This window comes from Babylonia areolata, chromosome 21 (genome assembly GCF_041734735.1).
Source record: "Babylonia areolata isolate BAREFJ2019XMU chromosome 21, ASM4173473v1, whole genome shotgun sequence".
In the NCBI taxonomy this organism is placed as follows: Eukaryota; Metazoa; Mollusca; class Gastropoda; order Neogastropoda; family Buccinidae; genus Babylonia; species Babylonia areolata.
Window position 1 is genome coordinate 19,086,408 of NC_134896.1, and position 23,766 is coordinate 19,110,173.

Consider the following 23,766-nt stretch of genomic DNA (forward strand, 5'->3'; position numbering starts at 1 on the left):
TGCCAATATCATTTTCAATACCTTGTTAGTACGATCGGTTGATTACAAATAATATATGAGCAATGGTTATGATAAATAACTTTGTTTCAGAGATTCAATTTAAATGATAAAACGGATTCAATTTGGTTTGCGGTATTTGTTTACAAATGGCGCCCAGACCTTGGCAGGGAACCTGTTGTGTTGAACCTGGTGAAGGAAAATAAATTATATTACTACGAGCAGCAAGCCAGTGTTTTAGTTGAACAACCCACGGCTTGTTGCTGCAGAAAGGAGGGATATTTCAGAGGAATTTGGTGTGTTCAAAGACAAATCATTCAAAAATGACAGCTAAGAACAGCAGTTGCAGCAGATGCTGAAAACAGGTGATGAGAACTCAAAACACAGGAGGAATCTTGACCCTTCTGTTAGTATATCCTAGGTGTTTTGTTGTTGTTGTTTTTGTTGGGGGTTTTTGTTTGTTTTTTGTTGTTGTTGGTTTTTGGGTTGGTTTTTGTTCGTTTTGTTTTGTTTTTGTTGTTGTTGGTTTTTTGTTTTGTTTTTGTTTATATATATATATATATATATATATATATTCACAGTTTGAATGCATCTGTCAAGGTGTGTTGAGTGCTGTGACCAGCCTCCTTGAAGTTCACTGATATCAAGGCATATGTAAAATTATGCATGGACATTACTTCAAAGCAGTACACTTAATCTTTTCACACTAAATGACCGTACGTACACATTTATATCAACTGAAGCCGACAAAACCTTTCACCATTTTCTTTTCATTATTTCTTTCTTTTTTTATATTTATTAACAGTTTTGATAGACTTATTATCTTACGGAACAATATTAATGAATTGAGTATCCTAATCAGATTAGTATCTAACCATAGCATAACCAAATGTTCATCTAGAACATCAGTTTAAGAAATAACAAGGAACAAACATATCGTCCTGTATCAGGCAGAAGACTGAAGAAGTCTACAACTTGTACTTTGCAAGTCATCTATATCTAATGACATGATACATACAATGATATAGTGTTCTCTGCTCCTCCCTACCCCACATCTTTTCTTCTCTCTCTAACTTTCTGTCTGTCCGTCTGTCTCCTCTCTCTCTCTCTCTCTCTCTCTCTCTCTCTCTCTCTCTCTCTCTCTCTCTCTCTCTCTCTCTCTCATGTGTTTTGTTGTTTTTCCCCAAGTTATCTATCTATAATCCAGCTCAGTGTCCCTGAGTAAGTAAAGACATCATTATATGAAAATAAACTCTTTTTGTTTTTAAATTTAAAAAAAAATTTTTTTAAAACCCAGCATAGATCATGGTACGCATTTTGTAATTTGTAGAAGATGAGGCAACAACAACAAAAAGTTAGGATGTTATTGCTACTACAGCTGTCTATCTTCAGCTGTAATCTTAATCTTGATGTGTATTTTTTTGTTCTCACAGTATGATGGCTGAGGATGATGTATCCATTCTGCTAAAGCGATGGCAGGCAGCATTCAAGAGAGCAACAGATTTTGACATGTGGGGTCAGCCTGTTGAAGCTATTGATGTATATCAAAGGTACACTTTTAGAATGTGTGTGTATACAATACATATAGATCTGTGTAACATTAACAAGGACATCCCAGTAGAAAAAAGGAGATATGCTTAACTGATTTGCAATGTAAAACTTATGGAGAAAATATAAATACAAATGTATGTGTGTGAGTGACTGAAGCCTGGCTGAATGACACAGGGTATAAATGATCAGTGCTTAAAGATAGTTGTCAGTCAACTATACCCAGATAGGCAGCCTGTTGTGCAAATGACTGTGGTGTCTGTAAAGCACTTAGATCTTGGTCTTTGACAGAGGATATGCACTGTGTAAGTTTCAATGATAAAACTGCATCATGAATAAATCTGAGGAAAGACTTCGGCCTGTTCCATACATTAGCTTCTTTCCATCAAAGGTTTAAGTGCTGGAAAATACAGAGATAATACTAGAGATCCAGATATTTTTGCCACATTAACAATGATATTTTAGCAGAGAAAGAGTGTCTGGGGTAGAGGGATATATAATGTTATTCTGAATCTGAATCTTTCAAGGCCTGAGCAGCTAATTGGGTTTACACGTCAGGCTTTTAAAAAAAAATTATAGCAGATGTGGTGTAGCATATGGATTATTCTGCACACTTTGACACCTTGAAACTGAAGCAGGTATGTGGTCTAGTACCCCATTCTTGAGGCATTCTGAACCAATTTCTGTCTGAATTTGACCCTTTCACATTCACACAGACATACCTTGGTGCTTCATGAAGACTTCATGCCAGTGTTTGTTAATTCTACACTGGCATCTTGTTTTTTGGTTGTTTTTTTTTGTTTTGTTTTTGTTTGTTGTTTTGTTGTTGTTGTTTTTGGGGGGTGTTTGTTTTTGTTTTGTTTTTGTTTGTTTTTTTTACTGTTGTTGACAGAAAATACCACAATTGATTCATGAATATTCAAAAGTCTTGATTATATTAAGTAAGCACTTGTGTGTGTGTGTGTGTGTGTGTGTGTGTGTGTGATGTATGTGTGTGTCTATATATATATATATACGTTTTTGGGGAACGCTGTTGTTTTTTATGCGTGTGCATGGGCATGCATATAAGTGCATGTGTGTGCGCATTTGTATATGTGCATATGTGGGTGCATGCATGCATGTGTTCTTTGCAGGCTTTCCAAGCAGTTGCATCAGTATTCCAGCTCTGATGACAGTACTTTTTCTGATGCCCAGAAGGTAAATTTATCACCACATTGAGTGACATGTTGAAAAGCAACTAGACAAGAATAAAAAGGAATTGGATGCAGTTTACTTATCTCCATAAAATTTTGTTTAATTAATCCTGCATTTTTCCTCTTTTTATTAGTTGTAGTTGCTCTGCACACTGTATACTTACATAAGTTGTATGTATCTTTTTGTGTTTGTTCTCTTTTTTCTTGTTTCTTTGTTTTTTAAGTCTTCGTGCTTTGACATTGTGTGTACACAGATACATTTGTAACAGTATACATAAGTGTATGTCTTTGTGTGTCCATATATATATACATGTGCTTGATAGAGTTTGTGCATTCACATATAATATATGAGTGTGAGTTTGTGTGTTTACATACATGTGTGTATGTTTATGTGTGTACTCTCATATGTGTGTGTGTGTGTGTGATGTGGTGTAGTTGTGTTTTGGTTCCATGTTATACATCTTCTCATAACAAACTGGGACATAAAATGAAAAGGCATTTGTAGAAATGCTTGATAAAATAATTTTTTCTTACCTTGACTTTAGATTCTTACTTGTTTTTTCATGAGTGTGTTTCTTTAGTTTTTTGGTTTTTTTGTTTGTTTTTTTTTGTTGCAAGAGAGTTTACCACATTTATTTATAGCCTTTCTTATGTGTGTATTTAAACATTATTCTTATAGATTTTCTTTTTCTGTTTACAACAGTGACAGCTATGAAACGTTTTTCTTTTTCCCTTTTTTCTGTTGTTTAGAATCATAAATGACTTCATGAGTTGTTGTTGTTGTTTTTTTGCTTTGTTTTTTGTTGTTGTGGTTTTGTTTTGTTTTTAGTTTGAACAAAGGGCTGCTTTTGGCATTGTGTCTGTCACTCACTTCTCTCTTTGCATATTTTCTTTCTCTCCTATTGCATTAATCCACTATTTTCTCCATATTCACACACGCACACACATGTGCGTGCGTGCGCGCGCGTGCACACACACACGCACACACACACACGCACGCACGCACGCACACACGCACGCACACACACACACAGACACACACACACACACACACACACACACACACACACACACACACACACACACACACACACAAATGATGTTATCACTGCTGGGCTTGTGTTTTCACTATGTAACAGAAAACACTGGAGAAAATAGCGGTTTGTCTGGACTCTAGAGAGCGGGCTCTGCAATCTCAAGTATGTTTCCATCTGTCTGTCTGTCAGTACTTATTTCTGCACAGCTCTTTATGGCTTTCTTTCAGTACAGTAGGTCTTCCTCTCTGTAGAATGCATGTACTATGTTTATTTGTAATCATGGTGACTGTACTGGTGCATGGTGAATTACATTTCTTAAAGTTTCATTCTTTTCTTCGTAGTCATTTAGTTTTGTGTATTTTCTTATTGCCACCATAATTGCTATGATTGAAGAATCTAAACATGTGTTAGCAGCAATAACCAGAACAGGACAATGTTAACAGTCGTTATTGATAGTCATTATCATGACAATGCTGTGAAAAGAATTTCATGTCTTTGTAATGTGTGTGTGTGTGTATGTGCGTATGATTTTGTGTGACTGAAATGTTATTATGAAACCCTTTAAGAGGCTTGACTATCATTGCTATTATTATTACTTTTTTTTAGTGCTTTTAAAATATCATTGATTTACTTTCAGAAATCAGCACAGTCAGCAGGGGTATCACTGAATGATCTGAAGCGTTTAGAGTCAAGTGAGTGAATTTTCCTGCCTTTTTTCCCCTCTCGCTCTCTCTCTTTTTCCTCCAATACTTGGTCTGCTGTCATGAGTCACTTTGATACTTTACCCAATGTAGCCATGATCACACAATGTTTGTGACATCCCCAGAAATTGCTTTTTATTTGGGGAGTTCAACACACACATTTTTTTTTTTTTAAATAACAGTAACCAAAGAAGATAGAAACACAAGAAAATGCAACAGAGAGGTCATGTTTCACTGAATTAAAAGAAACTCATTCAGATTTAGATCTATGCATTGTATCATTGAAATGAGGTAAACTGGTCATTCACGTCACAGGAAGTGTTGTTTACAATGCCTGTGAAGTATGTCTTTCTCATGTACCTGTTGTTGTTGTTGTTGTTCTTCTTCTTCTTCTTCTTCTTTTCTTCTACTTCTACTTCCTCTTCTTCTTCTTCTGCTTATGCTTCTTCCGCTTATGCTTCTTTTTCTGCCTTTTTGTACTTCTTGTTTCTCTAATGGTTAGTATCTTGTGAAAAGACGTCATTGCAATGGCCGGAGTTTTCATCCTAAATCCACCTTAAAGGTCTATGTTTCGCATGCATACAGAAAGATGGAATATACCAGAGCACACAGGAGCCTGATTTTTATGTTTCATGGATATACTGTTGTCATTTATATAGGTTTAAGTCTTTGCTTGTTGACAAAATGTCATATATGATACATGTTTGCGAGCCGTGTGTGCACCTGCTTGGATTTCTGAATTGGATTGGTAGAGGTGTACTCTGTTCTGACTTCTGCTCAGTTCTCTTCTTCTTTTTTAAGGTTAGAGGTCCTGTAACCTTTTACGGTCATATTCATAGTGTGAAGGGCTTGGCATAGGAAGGGAGGGACCAGTCCTCTTCCACGTTTTTTAAACCTCCATAGACCAAAGTCAGGTTCCCTGTCCCATTCGCACCTGGTTGAAGTGAGGAAAATCAGGGCAAAGTGCCTTCCCCAAGGACCCAACACCATGTGAAACAGGGTCTCAGGCTAATGAGCACTTGACCAGAAGTCCAAAAAATTACCAGTTCCCCACACTTCTCTTCTATTCCATTCTACTGTGTTAAAATCTGTTCTGTTCTTCTTCTTCTGTTTTCTGTTCTGTTGCACTAGTTGTCTGATGTCACACTTTATTGCAAACTGTGTTTCCATGTTATTCTTTCTTTTTTTTCTTTTTCTTTTTCACAGTCCTATGGTAGACTCTCAAAGCCTTACCAGCTCCTTGGGTTTTTAGGTGTATTTTTTCAAACATATTTGTCATAGCGTATATGGGATCAGTCTGCATGTTTTGACACCACCTTGGAAACTGAAACTGTGTTTCCATGTGCAGCTTTCCAAAGCATCCTTGGCGGCAGCGGCAGCAGCAGCAAGAGTGAGTTCCCCCTGGACGTGTCACTGGCACAGGTCCAGTACCAGCAGCTTCTGTGTCAGCAGTGAGTGCAGCGCACAGTGGTGAATAGTTGTCACAGGCATTCATTTATTCACTGGAAATTATACAAATAATGAGGCCAGGAAACGATATGATTAACAAATAGTAAAGGGTGGTAACTCTCTCCATTACACAAGGCACACAACTTCAAGTCAGTGATGCTTACGCTACCGATTCAGCTAGCACCTGTGTGAAGTTGTGTGCCTTGTGTAATGGAGAGAGTTACCACCCTTTACTGTTTGTCATTCATGTATTCATTCAGTCAATTCTGTCTGTTGTCCCACCGTCACCACTCTCACCCCCATACTCATGTAAACACAAAGATACACACTTCCTCTACTCTCTCGCTCTCCCTCCCTCATTCTCTCTTTCCCTTTTTGTCGCTCATTCAGTTACTCACACATACATGCATGTACACATTTACGTGCAGAGAAGAAGAGAGTTTACATTTGTATACATTAAAAAAAAAAAACACTGTATTTTCTGGCTGTGTGTTCTCTTCCAGAGATGGCATGAAACGCAAGAGTCAAGAGGAGAGAGCTGAAGAGCAAGGTGAGAATGATATCTAAATTCTAAATAATGATGATAATGAGCTCATATTCAGCACTTCTTTTTTTTTTCTTTTTTTTTTTTTTTTTTGCAGAGCTCAAAACGCTTTAAATGTACCAAGCTCATTAACATTATATGATGAATAATAATATGAAAAGTTTACACATTCACTGCAAAACAGGAATCATAACAACACTCATCTAACTGATTCACTTGCACACACATACATGTTCACACACACACACACACACACACACACACACACACACACACACACACACAAATTATACCATGGATGAAACGCAGTTTGGAACTGTGGTGGAGATAGATATCAGCACTGTTTAGATAGATGGATCTTCAGAGAAGATTTAAAAAAGACTGTGGAAGTGGAGTCTGTGGCTTAATGAAGTCCCCATATGGCAAGATTTGTCCACTTATACCATCAAAACTGCATCTGACATTGGCCTCCCTTTAATATCCCATTCAGTTTATGTACTCTTCAGCATTGCAGATCTATGCGATAGAACTCTCGTGTTTGACCAGTCATGAAGTACATTATGCTGAGGTCAAAGTCAAACACTGAGCTGAACAGTTTCATTGGCTGGTTATCACATGCACCATGACTTCAGTTGCTCTGCGTCAAGTCTGGCCAGTAAAACCACGTCTGCATTCTGCAAACTGATGTCTGTTCCACACACGCTTCCCAGTAAACCCAGGCACAACTGCTGGTACTGTAGATGTACTTAAGACTTTGTACCCTTTCAGTGCAACTGCACTGCAGTGTCTGTGGACCAGCCCAACAACAGGTGAATGCATGGTAATAGCCATACTTAAACACAAAATGTAGAGTGTCGCCAACAATATGCTCAGTCCCCTTGAAAATATTGGCAAACAAAGAAGAGGAAAAAACAAAGAAGGTAAAGAGACTGAATGATCAAGTGATTAAGAAAATGAAACTGAACGTGCCCCCTGCAGTATGAAAATATCTATAAATGGGTCCGAGGGAAGCAACCACATATAAAGGATTAATAAGAAATCAGGGTTCAGAGTGTCAACCAGCACTACTGTCAGAGTAGCATACACTGCATGAAAACAGCATGAATGAAAGTGTTAAGTAGGCCATGGTATTTAGGCTGAACTGGAACAGACATTGTTCATACAAATGAAGTGTGTTTGAAATGTATTGACATGTTATTTGGAAGTAAAAAACAAAGGCAACCCAGACTGGATTACTGATAGAGAACCTATATCAGGTAAATAACCACACTCTCTCTCTCTCTCTGCATACCAAAGACCCAGACAAAAACTTGTTTGTTTTCCTCTCACAACAGTCATCTTTTCTTTTCTTTTTCTTTTTCTTTTTTTTTTCTTTTTACTTCTTTTTTTTTTTTTTTTTTTTCATCAGGTCGAGGCAGTTTGTTGCCCAGACCGTTGCCAGTGGTAGGGATGACACTGCTGACGGTGCGAGTGGAACAGCTAGGGCTGAAGGATGCCTCCCAGTTCATCGACCCTTTCCTCACTGTGTCTGTCAAAGGTGGGCAATTCTTATCATTGTTATTAACATTGATACTTACACTGTGCATATCTTCAGTCAGAGACTGAGCTCTAAGCACTGTACCACATTGTGTACGTCAAAGGTCAGCGACTGTCATTATTATTGATACTTATACAGCACATATCTTCGGTCAGAGACCGAGCTCTACGTCAAAGGTCAGCGACTGTCATTATTATTGATACTTATACAGCACATATCTTCGGTCAGAGACCGAGCTCTAAGCACTGTACAACACTGTGTACGTCAGAGGTCAGCAACTGTCATTATTATTGATACTTATACAGCACATATCTTCGGTCAGAGACCGAGCTCTAAGCACTGTACAACACTGTGTACATCAGAGGTCAGCGTCTGTCATTATTTTATTGATACTTCTACAGCACATATCTTCGGTCAGAGACCAAGCTCTAAGCACTTTACAAAAAATTCCACACTGTGTTCGTCAAAGGTCAGTGACTCTCATTATTATTGTTATACAGCGCCTATCTTCAATCACAGACCAAGCACTTGCTTAACGGGCTGTCAACCTGAGTGGAGCAGACTGAGAGGATACATATGAATATATATATATATATATATATAGATAGATAGATAGATAGATAGATAGATAGATATAGATATATATATATATGTGTGTGTGTGTATGTATGTGTGTATGTAAAATCTTGGTAGTAAATCCCAAATTTATAAAACTGGACACTACACCATGGCTTTTATATATATATATAGATATATATAGATATATATAGATATATATATGAACACATCAATATTTGAGTGGATTTTGCATTATGATTATTGCTATTATGATTATTGATATCATCATGATTGACAAACACTTGACCATGTGTGATTAGACAACCAGGGTCAGGACATGATGGCATCACAAGACACGCCACCAGCCCAGGAGAAGCGGGACACCTGCATCATCTTTAACATGGATGTACACATCCAGAAGGCCATCGAAAGCCTGCCACCAGGTCACAGCTTTGTCTTTTGCCTTTGTAGATAGGTTTTGTATTTTCTCCCAAAACCCAAGCACTGAGCAGCATGACCTTAAGAGCATCAGCCAGTAGGTCGTTAAACACAAGGACTCTTCTGTTCCTTGATCTCCCCTGTGGGGATGCAGGGAGCTTTAAATGATATCCCCACCTTCTGGAAAATCTGAGCTGGAAATTTCCTCTTCTCTGTTTTTTTTTTTTTTTTTTTTTTTTTTTTCAGTCTGGCTTTTTCCATTTTTTCTTTCTGTTGTCTCTTTCTTATTTGCTGTCTTGCTGGTCCATTTCCTAATATATTTTCTCCAGAAATACTTCTTTTTTTTTCTTTTTTCTTTTTTTTTCTTTTTTTTTGTGTCTTTTTCTGGACTTGATAATTGAGCACCCTTACCGTGTTGTATTCCTTTCTGCGCCTGGAACATGTGAAGTACCCATTGGGAATTTGGATTTGAATTTTTAATTATATATATGACTTTGTTTATTATGTATGATTATGTTCAGGTTAGTTTTTTGTGGGGTGTTTTTTTTTAGTCATTTAAGTAACTATAGCTGTATGATATTTATGTTCGATTAACTTTGAACCACAGGATGGGTGCTATGCACGTAACTGATTTTAAACCATGAGAAAGATTCTGTACATTCATATAGATGCTGTGTAATCATATGCTGTGGTTCTTACACTATGTTATGTACCTTTCTTCTTTGTAACAGTCACTTGGTTACTGTCAGGTTCCTACAGCACTCCTATAGAAGTGTTACCACTCTTGTGGATGGGGTACAAGTCAGAGTTTTGAGGGTTGAAGGACCATATGGATCCAGGGGGTTGGGGTAGTTTGAAGAGAGAGGGGAGAGGGTGATTAAGAATAGGGGAGGAGGAGGTTGGAGTGTTTATTTGAGAATGTACTGCTTTTTTTTTTTTTTTTCTTTTTACTGGTTTTATATATTAGGTTCTCATACATTTTGAATGTGCTATGTATAGTTTTACAAATTAAAAAAAGTATATATATCTATAAAATGGTATTATACTGTTTCACTGTCTCATGCTATCTTATCACCCGGAAGTCAGTTTTCCTTCTATTTTCTGTGAGGACATTAATACATTCTGACTGCGACTGACAAATTGTCAGTCCTGCAAAATTCCATCTGTGGACAGCAGCCAACAAATTGCCGATCATGACCACTACTTTGTTTTGGCTGTTGCCATAGACAATGAACGAACATAGAACTTCACTGTGTCAGGGGGAAAATACTCTCTGAATTTCTTGTGAATGCTGTGTTTAATCATTTGTTTGCAATCATGGCAAAGTGAGGCTTTAATATGACACAACCTGTTGACTGCTGCCATCCAAATTGCTTTGTCCAGGGGCAGCAACTCAGCCGATTTTGCTTGGCGAGGACACAGGTTTGTCCTTACACATTTGTGTAAAAAGTGATTTGAATGATTATTGACAACACCACAATGACAGGTTTCGCAGTACCACAAATTTCCATGTATTTTTTCGTGAGGACACTAAAGTGATTTGATTGAGGGATTGATTGATGTTTAACACTACATTGACAGGGTTTGCGGTGTTCTTTGAGCTGAAGCACTACAAGCCCAAGAAGCAGATGGTCAGCACGCGGTGCTGGGCCTGTCTGGAGAAGGATGAGATCAAGGAGGGGCCCCTGGCTCTGGAGCTGTGAGTTACTGGTCTGGCTTAAAAACACTGCTGTTCCTCACAACTCTCTTTGGTTCGACATCACTGGAAATAGGAAAGAGCAAATAATCGGCTGAGACTTCATTTGAGCGTTTGAATCATTACCTTTGTAACTGATACATATTAAATGATATGTTGGAAATAGGAAAGAGCAAATAATCAGCTGAGACTTCATTTGAGCGTTTGAATCATTACCTTTGTAACTGATACATATTAAATGATATGTTGGAAATAGGAAAGAGCAAATAATCGGCTGAGACTTCATTTGAGCGTTTGAATCATTACTTTTGTAACTGATACATATTAAATGATATGTTGGAAATAGGAAAGAGCAAATAATCAGCTGAGACTTCATTTGAGCGTTTGAATCATGACCTTTGTAAACGATACATATTAAATGATATTCTTGTATTTGCAGTTATTTCCAAGAAACAGTTGAACATTTTGTTTAGTACTGTACAAATCATACCTAAAACTGGACAAACTACATCTATAACCTCCCACCAGAGAGATCTCAGTTCAGAATTTTCTGTTTGGTAACAACTCTTTCAGTATGCAAAATAACATTAACGTCTTTGAAAATATTCACTTTTTTTTTCAACCTCTAATTCAGTTGCTATTGTGTAAATTATATTTTAAGATTCTTTCTCTGTCTTCATTGATGCAATTACATACCTTGTTGTTGTTTATGTTATTTGTATCTTTACTACATGAATTATGCTACCTTGTTTATTGCACCATGATTTGAGTTGACACTGTTTATTGTATGTTGCCTCATCACATAAAGCCCATGCTCAGCAGAAAACACAGTCAATAATGCCTGAAAACACCTCTGTGCATTTAAAGCCCAGGTGTTTTTTTGTTGTTGTTTTTTGTTGTTTTTCACGGATGACTCATTTTCTCTTTTCCACCACACATTTTCATTCTGTCAGCTGTATTGGTCTTTCTTCTCTTTTGTTTATATTTCATGCTGCAATGTATAGATTTCTGCCTGCAGGCAGTTTATTAGCTTGAAGGCCCTTCTAGGGAATTAAAACCCTTACTTTTAATCAGGATATTTTTCTTCCTCTGCATTCGTTGTCATTCATTTAACTTAGCATTAAACAAAATGATGAATCACATGTTGGTGAGCGACTTGTGTCCCAGGTACAAGAAGCCGACAGATTACCGGAGGAAGAACATCAACCTGCTGACAGTGAAGCCTCTCTACCTCCATCTGCGACTCCAGCTCTTCAGATAACACATGCTGCTGCTGCTTCTGCTGTTATTGTTGTTGATTATCAGTTGTTATTGTGTGTTTGTGCTGCCTGCCATTTCAGTTGTGTGATTTATTTTGGTTCTTCCCCAAGCCCCTAACCATTCCTTTCCATACTGTTTGACTTTTTTGTTGTTGTAAATTATCTTCTTTTTTTTCTGAGAAGACATTAAGGGTTTTTTTCATCCCTTTCTCTCTCTCTCTCTCTCTCTCTCTCTCACTTTTTTAAATCAAGTTGGTGTGGTATATGAGGATCAGTCCACATACTTTGACACCTTCTTGAAACTGAAACTCATGCATGAGGGTTAAATGTCACAAGGTCATCAAACGCTGCAGTTGTGCAAAAAGATGTGAAATAAAAATGCTAGTGTTCACACTTCAGTTCTTCACTATCCACAAGTGGAGTGAAGTAGAGTTAGTTGTGAAGCTGGACTGAGTGTTCCCCCTCCCCCACCCCCTAGATTGGAGACCGCCAGTGACAGTCCCACCATGAATCTGCCAACACCGAAAGCCTTTGACAGAACTCACTCCAAGCCTGGAAGTGGAGGGAGGTCGTAACTGGGGTCACCATGAGAGCTGGGCATGAAAGGCCAAATAATTTGGAACTTCTTTTTTTTCTTTCTTTTTTTTTTTTCTTTTTTTTTCTTTTTTTTTTTGCAATATTGATGTTGAGAATAATGACAGCAATGCTGCTACAGAGGTCCATTTTAGATCTGGAGCTACATGACAAGGCTTTACTCTACGCTTCCATTCATGATATTTACTGGTTTTTGGATCATATTTGACTCTGGACCTCCACAACATTTGCCAGTCACAGCAGTCAGAGGCAGCACAGAGAGGAGAAAAAACTTAACCAGATGAGCAGATTTATGAAAGTTTGAGTCAGTGGCAGAGCCTAACAGCCATGGAAACTAAAGGACCCCTAAAGAGATACCATAATCAGCATCTTTGTTATCATAGTCATCATCTGTGTTATCTCCTCTACACCTCACAGGAGGAGCAAGGTGCCACAAAATATGTCCGGCCCGGTAGAATTACATGAGATATGACAGAAATAGATACACAAATTTCTCACCCCTTTAGGCTGATGGATTCTTTTCTTTGTGATCTGCTGTTTTACAAATTTATAATCTGTTGACTTCCAGTCTGTTTATATCTGAAGTATCTCTTTGTTGATGCGTAAAGTTTCAAACAACGATTGTGTGAAAAAATTGTTTGCATGAGTTTTGGGGGGGGAATTCTCATATTTGTCGTCTGCCATCTTATCAATGTCGATTGTGTTGTGTGTGCTTCCTTGAGTATTCTAAACTGCAATGCTTGCTTGAAACTGCCTAATATTGCCTTGTTTGTTCTTTTTTCCATGTTAAAAATATGCCTTTGTAGCAGTTTAATAACACAAATTTTCATTCTCCCTTTCCCTTTCATCTCCCCCTCACCCTTCCACAATTCGCCCACACCACACACACACACGCACATACACACCATCACCATCACATCAGTTTTCAATCTCTCTGCTATAATAGTATGTCATTGTTATTTACTCTGTGTGTTTTTACTATGATCTATTGGTTTTTGAAGTGTGGCTGGAAACTAATACGAAACATGACACACATCACTATGACTGGTAAGGGGTAGCTCTTCGCTTAGAAGGGCATGATTAGAATATTTTTATACAAACTATGAGATACTAATTTCAACTGATCATTGACACAGTCTGTTTTATGGTATCAGTATCAGTAGCTCAAGGAGGTGTCAATGCGTTTGGACAAATCCATATACGCTACACCACACCTGCTAAGCAGATGCCTGACCAGCAGCGTAGCCCAACGTGCTTAGTCAGGCTTTAAGAAAAAAAAGAAAGAAAAAAAAAGAAGTAAATGAATATTGAAAAAAAAGAATAATTTTGTTTGATAAAAACCTTATACAAAACATGGCATTCATATTGCAACTGATCATTGTCACTGTGTCATTATTCAACACCTAAAAGCAAGAGAACTGAACTTTTACAGGTTCACATTTCTTTCGCAGTGATATGTAAGTTTTGCTGTGGTTTGGTGTAGTAGGTGGGAAATACAGACTTCACAAAAAGTTGAGGAACACCTCATAAAAGCATGAATGTTTTCATAAAAACAAGAGATGGTTTAAATCATGCAGGCCACACATGGTCTATCACTGGCCTCTCACTGAAAGCACTGGCAGCTGTTGCAGGTGCACATACACCATGAACATGTGTTTAAAAAAACTAATGTAGCTGTGGTTTTTGATTGTAAGTGGACATGCAATAAAGTACCTCTGGTTATGAGTGGTGCTCATTATTACACTGGCTTCATACACCACTGTTGTCAGAAATTCAGCATTACTTCACCATGCCCCCAAGAAGAAAACTGCAAGTTTCCAAGAGGTCCTTAACTTTCTGTGAACCCTGTATCAGATGCCTGCTTGGTGATGATTGGATGGCAGTGGTTTGCAGAGAGCTGTTGATACATTTTGGTTATTTACTGTTCACTGTGGTAACGAAAGGGTAAACATAGACACTCACACAGACACTCTCTTCTATCCCGTGTATTTTGTATATCGTGTTCATCCTGCCAAGTCTCTTTGTAACTATTTTTTCCCAGTGTGTTCAATTAAAAGGAGTGAGGTTTTTTAATGCCAATTAAACTTTTTGAATTAAACCTGTGTGCTGTTACTTTTTGTTGAGGAGTGAAAAAATGCAAACGATATGTTGCAGTGTCACTGTTACCCTTCCATCCAGGCCATAAAGATACACACACCTGCAGCGTTGGTCATGAAATCAAAACAACAGCCCTAAAAATGCAACGATGAAGTGAATGATACTCGACAGGGTGGTCCCAATATTCCCATTTAAACCTGTGAAAATGTGTAACATACTCGACCCAGGCTTTGGGCTGAAGAATCTCACTGTGATTGTGTTCAAGTCCATGTCCTTCCAACTGTCACTCCAGGTCACTAACCACTTCACAATGGCAGCAGCTTTTCTTTTCTTTTTCTGAATGCACACACTCAAGAAACAGGACACCGTCTCTCATGTTCTAGACACACATTTTATTTCATGTTGCCATAAGTACATGGGAATAAACAACAAATTATTTGCCCAACACTTTATTCAAATTCATCTGTACAAATTGTTTTAGCGCCAAAAAGCAGAAACACACCATTTCTTTTTTTCTTTTCTTTTTTTTAAATGGGAGTTCCTTCATATATTCCCATTTTATTTCATATATATATATATATATATTTCTGTGTCCAAACTGGTGCAAGCTAGTCTGGCTTTGCTCTGTTGGCTAATGTTTGTGGCTAACACAAATGTGTATGATCTGCCAAAAACAGCTGTTCCACACTGATGCTCACGAAGAGACATTTTCCTGATCTTCCGTCACACGTAACCTAATATTCAATGAACAATAACCCAACATCATCTTCCCCTTACAACTACTCTTCTCAGTAAACAAAACCAAGCAGGCATTACTATCATGTCTGAAACATAAAAACGTGACTGAATACATTACATAACATGGAGGTACGGTGACCCAGAACTATTTTCCCCCTTACTTTAAATGGCTGAGAAGTACGTAAAGATTAGTTAGCTGCAGAAAAAAATACCAGTGGGGATTGTGCTTTTCCACAGGAATAACAGCAGTCTACAGCACCATTTTCTTTTTTGAGCAGGTCCTTGAAACCACAGCATATGAAAACAGTTGCACGTTTTGATTTATTTATTATATATGCATTTATTTATTCATGAGAAGGGGGAAATGAAATGATACCTTAATGATTCAATAAATTTTACTGATTAATTAACAGCTGTTTTTTCTTCCAAATACAAAAAAATCAACTGATACTAGTGATAGACAGATCTGAACTGCCAGTGACTGAACTATGTATGTGTGTGTGTATGTCTGAAACTGCCAGGGTAGTTTTCTTCCAGTATTTGACAGGATGTTTCTCATCGTTTTGGCACTGGTACCTAAGAACCAATGCTAACTTTTTAACAACACAAAAACTTTTTCTTAAGCAATATCCCATACGCACTTTAACAAGACCAATTTTTTTAAGGGCAAGTCAACTGTTAAAAAATAAACAAAAATCATACAACTAAAAACTCTTTTGACAGCAAAACAATTTACCACTTAAACAGCATTAACAGTAAAGTGTTCAAAATACAATACAATAGTGGTCAAATATACTGAATAAATTTTCAAGACTTGCTGTGTCTTCAAGACCAGCATGTGTGATGACGCAGTTGTCCGTCTCTCTCCATCTTTCTGGCAATCACAAAAAAAATTCAAAAGATTTACATACAATAGGAGAATTGGCATTGAACACCAACAGGGGCAGGTGAAAATTGGAATTACTGATCTCAAGCAGCTGCAATGCACTGGTGAGGCCTTATATCCAAGATCATAGGTTCACCATAAATAACTTTTCAGGTATTTTGTTTTTTCAATGACAGAGCAAATTATACCCATACATTTTACTTGATTAAATGATGACAAACTTCACTGCTCAAAATACATTCATAAATTCCACTTGTGTTTAAATCTTTCACTCAAAGGTGTTGATGGTTTGGGGGAAGGAGTGGGGAGCCAGTGTTAAAATTTATCACAGAAACAATGAATACAGACAGTCAAACTGACCAACACAGACAACAATGTAAAAAGAACACAAAAAAGATATCCACTGTACACTTTACTTGAAGGAGAATCAATGTCCAAATCCTGTAATTCTAGTCTGAGATATACACACTCCTGGAAAGACACACAGAGGAAGTGAACTGAATGCAAGAGACACAGACAACTGGGCCACAAATAAATTTGAAATGTCTAAAACTTGTGCAAGTTTCTCAAATACAACAACACAAAGAAAGAAGAGGAAAAACTAAAAGTAATATTTCATCATGAACTATTGGGACCTTATGCTAAATATTGCTCTTTGCAGTGTTTCTCTTGCAGCTGCAAAGTATACCTTATCACACTTTTTGGAAAATACTAAGTTTCAAAATTTTATAATGACAACAGAAGAGGTGTGTGCATTTATTGGTGTCAGTAGTTCTTTTAATGGCTATACTCACACAAAAGAATCTTAAACAAGAAAAACTGCTTCATATATATATATATATATATATTTTTTTTTTAATGTACACATCATTTTTGAATGTCATAACAAACTCTTCTCCAACAACCCCAAAAAGTTAACAATTACCACCACAGCCAACAGAGGAACAAACATGGCATCAGTAACAAACAACTTTGCATTCTTATCAACATTAACACCCTTTCAAAAACAGTCAAGTTTCCATGCTGTTTCAAGATCTATAAAAATGTTTTTTTTAAATAGTTCAGGAAAAAAAAAACAATGGCACGATCCAAACCCAGATGATTGACATCCACAAACAATGTAAACTAAAAACACATAAACAACGTTACAATCACTTAGCAAAAACAAAATGAAATAAAAACCATGCAGACACACTGTAACAGTCTACATGCTAATAACAGTTACACTGCTCTGCTCTGCTGAAATATAAGCAACATACCTCAAACTTGACGGGATGTGCAGCAATTCTCTCTTTCCAACACACACACATACGCACACACACATACACACAGAGGGCGTGTTAAAAAATATATACATAATTCAGACTTCTTTTTTTTTAACGGAGGTACCATAGAGGTAGGGGGTGGAAATAATTGTTAAAACCCATTTCAATAATGTATGCCCTGCAAACTTGTGAACTCAAAGTACCATACTTTTCGTCCTACAAGGTGCTGCATTTAAAGAAAAAAATATTTTGAATGCATATAAGGCGCACACATCCAATAAACTGCATCTGCCTTCGAACAAAAGTCCTCCATTATGGCTTTGCTAATAACAGATGTTTGTTTTGTAAGTACTGACGTCATCTTTGGAAAATTGGATCAGAATCCAACTTGTTTTCGTCTGCTTGCTGACTCGGCTCCGTTTCTCCATTCATTTGCTCAGTTGATAGTATTATCTGCTGCTTTTTTTTCACACTTTTTTTTTCTTTTTATGATTTTAGAGCCTTCAGTCAAATGTACTCTGTTGTAAAGCCCCAGTTCGTTAACTTGTTCAACCAGAATTTAGTCTGCTTGCCCTGCTTTCGGTCCTGTCCGCCATTTTGCTTTGCATTCAGGTTTCGAAAAACAATCACTTCACTTTCGATTTCTCTACTTTCACACCATAAACTTCACGGCAACTCAGATACTGCTCATTTTTCATGGCCTAAGGGTGAACTGGGATCATGTTCAGTTGGAATTTGGAGTAATATGCATATTTGGTTTAATCCGATTTGATGGTGAGCATGAATCATGTCAAATCAACCAGTAGTAAGACTGGAGTGTTGCTGTTCAGCAAGATCATGTGCATTTATTGTGATCAACGATATTGCCATATACTGATTTGTTGTGACAGGAGGCCCAAAGTAGTGGTCAGAATTTAGATTTCAGATACAAAAAGGGCCCGCGCAGCCGATAGATGCATGGGTCAGATCTGAGTTAAAAAAAAAAAAAAAAAGTAAAGCCTCATAGGCCAAAAAATACAGTATGGACAGGAATCAGACCCCTGCTGGAGTCTGACTAGAGGGTCACGGTTAAGTATGTGTAATTAAAAATACAGTATACAGAAGTGTACAGCTGGAAAAAAAATTCCAGTGACTCCACATGAAAAAAGTCTGAGGTTTATCTAGATGACGAAAAATTTCCTTTTTTTCCTCCACATGTCTTCCTTTTCCCTTTCCTTTCTATTGTCCTTTTCAAGCACTAAACAAATAGCGAGGAACTGGCTGTTGTGTGGCCAATGTTAGGGAACAGTGTATGTAGAAAGCCTAGAATTAGTACAAAGAATAAAGACAGCATTGTGTACATGAGACTCCAGATGAATGAAATAGCAAGTATGTGCTATGAAAGTATGTTATCATCTCAAGGTGATCATTATTAATCACTCATGTCTAATCACTATAGCAAAATCTTTTTTTTTCCAAAGGTCTGTTCCTGCAGCCACAGTTAACTTTGAAAAGTCTAACTTACAAAATCTATAATGACTTGATGATCCAACTGAACTGATTATTGTCACACATCTATAAATGTGAAAATGACAAACGATTCTAAGATCCACCTAACAGCATATATGAAAAGACATTAACAGTAAAACAAACAATGAAACAAGAAAAGGAAAAAAACAAAGGATGAAAGAATGTGGTGTGCATGCATTATGAATAAATGAAAACATGCATATTTAGTCAACTGGCAGACCTGCTCACTCAAAATACACACAGCCATAGTATTCCAATACAACAGGTAAACCTTAGTTACTTCATAACAAAGGTGAACCCACACCTATCAATAAACAAAAAACACAGCATAACAAAAATATGGTTTTTTGCATCAATCCTGTCACCACCTGTTGGTTTCTTTCCAATTCTTTTTTTGTTTCTTTGTTTGTTTGGATTTTTTTTTAACTCTTAGCACATCATGACTTTTTTCAGCTTGTGCATGCCTATCCATCTGGGAGGTTTTAAAAGCAAATTTTTAGACGACTGAAAACCTAAAACAGAATGACACCATGAAGATCATTCACATGTTGCCTCTCCTGTCACATTTATGATCGTTCTAAACGTCTTTGTCAAGATCAAAACTACTGTATAATCTCAGAATAGTTTAACTTCAATACCTGGCATATCATCAAATACCACTTAAAAGCTATGATCATACACAAAAGTTGCAACAAAAAAGAAGTGCTCAAAGATGTTCTCACTCTGCGCCCAAGTTAGTCACCTGGAAATTTCTCAAGAGTTGTGTCCCTTCCCCGATAGTCCTCACATGGTGCAAATTTAAGAAACCAGTCTGAATGATTGGGATTCGATGCACGAGCACTGCTCAGGCCTAGGCGCAAAAGTATATGCAATAGTGCCTGAGCAGGTCTTGGATGTAGGGTGGAATGAGTTAAATGAAATTTACACAAAGAAGCAAGCAAACAGAATGATATACACTTTGAGTGCTTTGAGACAAATATTGACAAGGACAAGATTATCAACACCAAAGAGACAACAACAAAAAACAAAACAAAAATCCCATGAAAAACAGGTATATACACATATATTGTGATGGGACGACTCCACAAAGAATCTGATATGCTGCCTACAGGTACTGCTGTGTGACCGACACAGCAAACGTTATTTCCTATACATCACAACTTGCAACACTGAAAATGGATCGAGCTTCTGACCTGTCTGGGAATACCACCACCACACCCATCCCATTCCCCCCCTAATGTTTTGTGTAGTGACATAACTTTTTCAAAACAAATAGAACAAGATAAGTGTATCTGATAAATGCTGATATGACTTCTTTTTTTTTTTTCATCAGGAGAAATTATCAAATTATGAGATAAAATGCTGAGGCCGAATGTGATTACTTGTCACCTGTTATGTGTATCTCTTGTTTAATGATAACATTTAAATGATCATCTTCTAATGAAACTAATACTTTAACTGGATGTCTACAATCAGCAGTACCTGTATGTGTGACACGTCACTCAACAGAATTCCTCCCTCTTTTTTGGCTTTAGCTGAAGCAGATTTGTATCACAAAAACTATGGGTTTCATTAGAGTACAAAAGTTGGGTGGATCAGACTTCAGACACAGGAACGCATGTTGAAACGTAAACAGATGTCGGTTATTCATATCCACACGTCACAGTTATCTTCAGCTTTTGTACAGCCTCACTAGCCCTTGACTGCCACTGATGAGTATACTCATCAGTGAAGGACTATCCCCTCGATGAGTTAAGACAGAGCTCACAGCTCAGGATGTCAGTGGCCATTCTTTCTTTATCTGGACTTTTTCCTCTTGGGATTACATTACCTTTGCTCTACAAAGTAATTTAATCACTGAAAAGTACACAAACTATAGGTGATACTGTCAGAAGTGATGCCCCATCAATTTCACTTCACCTAGGTTCAGCAATCAAGGAGTTAATATATGTGGAGAAAAGGAAAAGGGGGTCGGTCTTTTAACTAGTTTCATCATGTACTTGCATTCAGTTTCTGCTTGAAAAGATAAGCCATGGGGAATACAATCAAATTTGATTTACACTGTTGATGCTTTGCATCCTGACTGTTTATACAACCAGGCATTACTAATATTTGCAAATGATCATACCAAATTTCCTTTGTTTTACAACAACAACAATAAAAACAAAGAAGCCACTCAAATTATTAAAACTACTCACGAAAACATCTGATCTTACCCCTTATCATTCTCCCCAAAGTAATAAATTATCTCCCAGAGTTCAGTGAACACAGTCGTTTATAAGAAAAGCCCATATTCTGAACATAGCAATTCTTAATATATATGTATATATGTTGGGTACCTCTATTATGGAGACATTTGTTGTGCCACCTTTCTGTCCTCTGCCAGGATCTTTATTTTTCCAATTCATCTAACAACAATGTTGACTTCTTTTTTTTTAAGGTATTGGAAAAAAAAAGACAAATAAGTCACAAAAAAACTTAACAAATCATTGTAAATAAATAATAGTCAACTGTCCCTGGAGTTTGCCTTTCCATAACATTCATATTCAGCCTTGTTTGTGACTTGGTCCAGTCATGATTTCCTCTTATCCCCCACTGCCCCCCCCACATCCCTGCAAGTTTTAATTCCTTGACACAGAATAAAACCTTTAACAGGTTTAGCAAGGATAAAGGCTTTCCCTCTCAGTGGTGGTGGCAGCAAATGGATCCAGTCACATGTTCCTGACCAGAAAAAGAAACCCATTGAAGTGCTGGGATGCACTTGACTTTTCCCCCCATCCCCTCCGCAACAAATGACAGTCCCTCCCTTCCCTCTCTCTCTTTCACGAAGTTTTGTTAAATGCGTCCAAAGAGGCCTGGAGGTCCAGGAAGTCTGTGGGCTGCCCTTGGCCCCCCTGGTCGGCACCAGCGGGCGTGGAGGAGTTGAGGTCCTGGGGGACGGACACGTTGGATCCCCCATCCCCCGAGGAGAAGGAGACACCCTGCTCCAGGAAGGACTGGATGGTGTTAGTGTCGATGGCGTTCATCAGCGACGAGATGGGCATGGTGCCCATGAAGTTCAGTAGACTGTCCAGGCTGCCCGGCTGGCTGCTGCCACTCGCCCCCGACACCCCTGACATCTGGCCGCCCCCATTGCTCGCCTGCTGCTGCTGCTGTTGCTGCTGCTGCTGCTGCAGGGTGATCTGCTGGATCAGTTTGTTGGCATCAATGTTGACGGTGGCAACATGGGGCTGGCCGGAATTGGCAACGATGACGTTGCCCATACCGGTGTTGTCAGAGGTGCGGAAGCTGTGGGAGGCTGAGGAGGTGCTAGACAGAGGCTCCAGAGAGGACCCCGACCCCCGAGAGCTCAGCGACATGCCTTGCACCGCTGGAACAGTCAACAGATAATTCTATTCAAAGTGGAATTCAGGAATCAGTATTCACAAATATGTCACCAAACATAATTCACTGCTTTTCCAGACCTCTTCCACACCAGACTGAATCAAAAATTTATCTGCTATACTGCTGGTGAAAGAGATCAGCAAATATCCCAGTGTCAATGTTCAAATTTCATCACTTTTTGTTCCTAAAATCATGCTCAATCTAACAAACTGTGACACACTGGTGCAGACTCCAGCAGGGGTCTGATGCAAATTACTGCTCTACTCATGCATATAAATCACAAAGAGCTGTGGCTAGTGACTATTTGGACACAGAACATCTTGCTGGCTTGGGTAATTTGGTAACAATAAAGCCAAGACCATACTCAGTCATCAGATATGCAGGCCCTGGCAACTCAAGCCCCTCCACCCCTAACTTTCTCATCTCTGCAACCTCTCTCTCCTCTTCCCCCATCCACACCTGCCAATGGAAATTTTTTTTCCACTAAGACTATGGTCTATCTAATAAACTTACCGGGACCCACAGTGGTGCCTGCACCAGCGGGTAAGGTATAGTATTTGTAATTAAATGTACGTTTCCTCTCACGAGAGCGGAATGGCTGGGACACAAACACACTCACCTCCCGGTCCCTCCGTTTCCATCTGCGGTTCCTGTTTTATCCTGCGGTTGGCCTTCAGCTTGTGGCGCAGACTCTCCTTCACACTGCTGTTCGTGCTGCTCGCCCCGTCGCTTGAGCCTGCAAAGACCATCGGTGTATTTCTCAGACGTGATTCACAGCATCATTACTGACAGCATGTTACAAAAAAGACACCACTTACAAAGTCAGTGTTGTGTCTCATGTTCTCAGAACATTATGAGACTTCCACTGAATGAAAATAATAATAACAGTACATTTGTTTGTAGCATTCAAACCTCTCAAAGCACATTATAATAACACATCAGTCAGAATCAAAGCACACACACACACACACACACACACACACACACACTTATTCACTCACTCACTCACTCATGGAAGAGATTTATGTGGATCCACAGAATACAGACATGGAATGGAGTGACTTAGTTATGTAGAGACTGCTTGAAATAGGAAATTTTTGGATTTGTTTCAAGGGATGTAACTGTAGAACCGTGGTGGACTGGACAAGGCAGTGAATTCCAGGTTTGTACAGCTGAAGAACCAAAAACACTCCCATCATGTTCCTTTTTCTCCGTTGAATTTGAGAACACAACAGATCCTGGCACTAGACCTTGCCGACAACTGCAGACAGAGAGCGAGATAACTTCAAAGAAAGACAGCACTGCACTTGCCTTGTTGGAGGAGAATAAGCAGAGG

The 23,766-nt window shown here is 38.2% G+C and overlaps 2 protein-coding genes across 6 annotated transcripts in view; one reads left to right on the top strand and one right to left on the bottom strand.

Moving 5' to 3' along the window:
- The first annotated feature begins 147 nt into the window (after nucleotides 1-147).
- LOC143296220 (axin interactor, dorsalization-associated protein-like) lies at nucleotides 148-14,643 on the top strand. Of its 2 annotated transcripts, none has more exons than XM_076608040.1 (11): nucleotides 148-403; nucleotides 1,431-1,547; nucleotides 2,679-2,742; nucleotides 3,878-3,937; nucleotides 4,413-4,467; nucleotides 5,825-5,927; nucleotides 6,429-6,475; nucleotides 7,878-8,006; nucleotides 8,885-9,007; nucleotides 10,584-10,701; nucleotides 11,866-14,643. In XM_076608040.1, the coding sequence occupies exons 1-11, from the start codon at nucleotides 366-368 to the stop codon at nucleotides 11,957-11,959; spliced, it is 948 nt and encodes a 315-aa protein (XP_076464155.1). In that variant the 5' UTR covers nucleotides 148-365; the 3' UTR covers nucleotides 11,960-14,643. The 2 variants fall into 2 exon arrangements, with proteins under 2 accessions (XP_076464155.1, XP_076464156.1); XM_076608041.1 differs by having other exon boundaries at nucleotides 150-362.
- Nucleotides 14,644-15,020: 377 nt separating this feature from the next.
- LOC143296481 (transcription factor p65-like) overlaps nucleotides 15,021-23,766 on the bottom strand; it is a 28,876-nt gene continuing 20,130 nt past the window's right edge. For all 4 annotated transcript variants that reach the window (XM_076608442.1, XM_076608439.1, XM_076608438.1 and 1 more), the window contains 2 exons: nucleotides 23,050-23,166; nucleotides 15,021-22,416 (listed from right to left, as the gene is read on the bottom strand). In XM_076608442.1, the coding sequence (XP_076464557.1) occupies nucleotides 21,869-22,416; nucleotides 23,050-23,166 (665 nt within the window). In that variant the 3' untranslated portion in view covers nucleotides 15,021-21,868. The remainder of the gene's footprint in view (nucleotides 22,417-23,049; nucleotides 23,167-23,766) is intronic.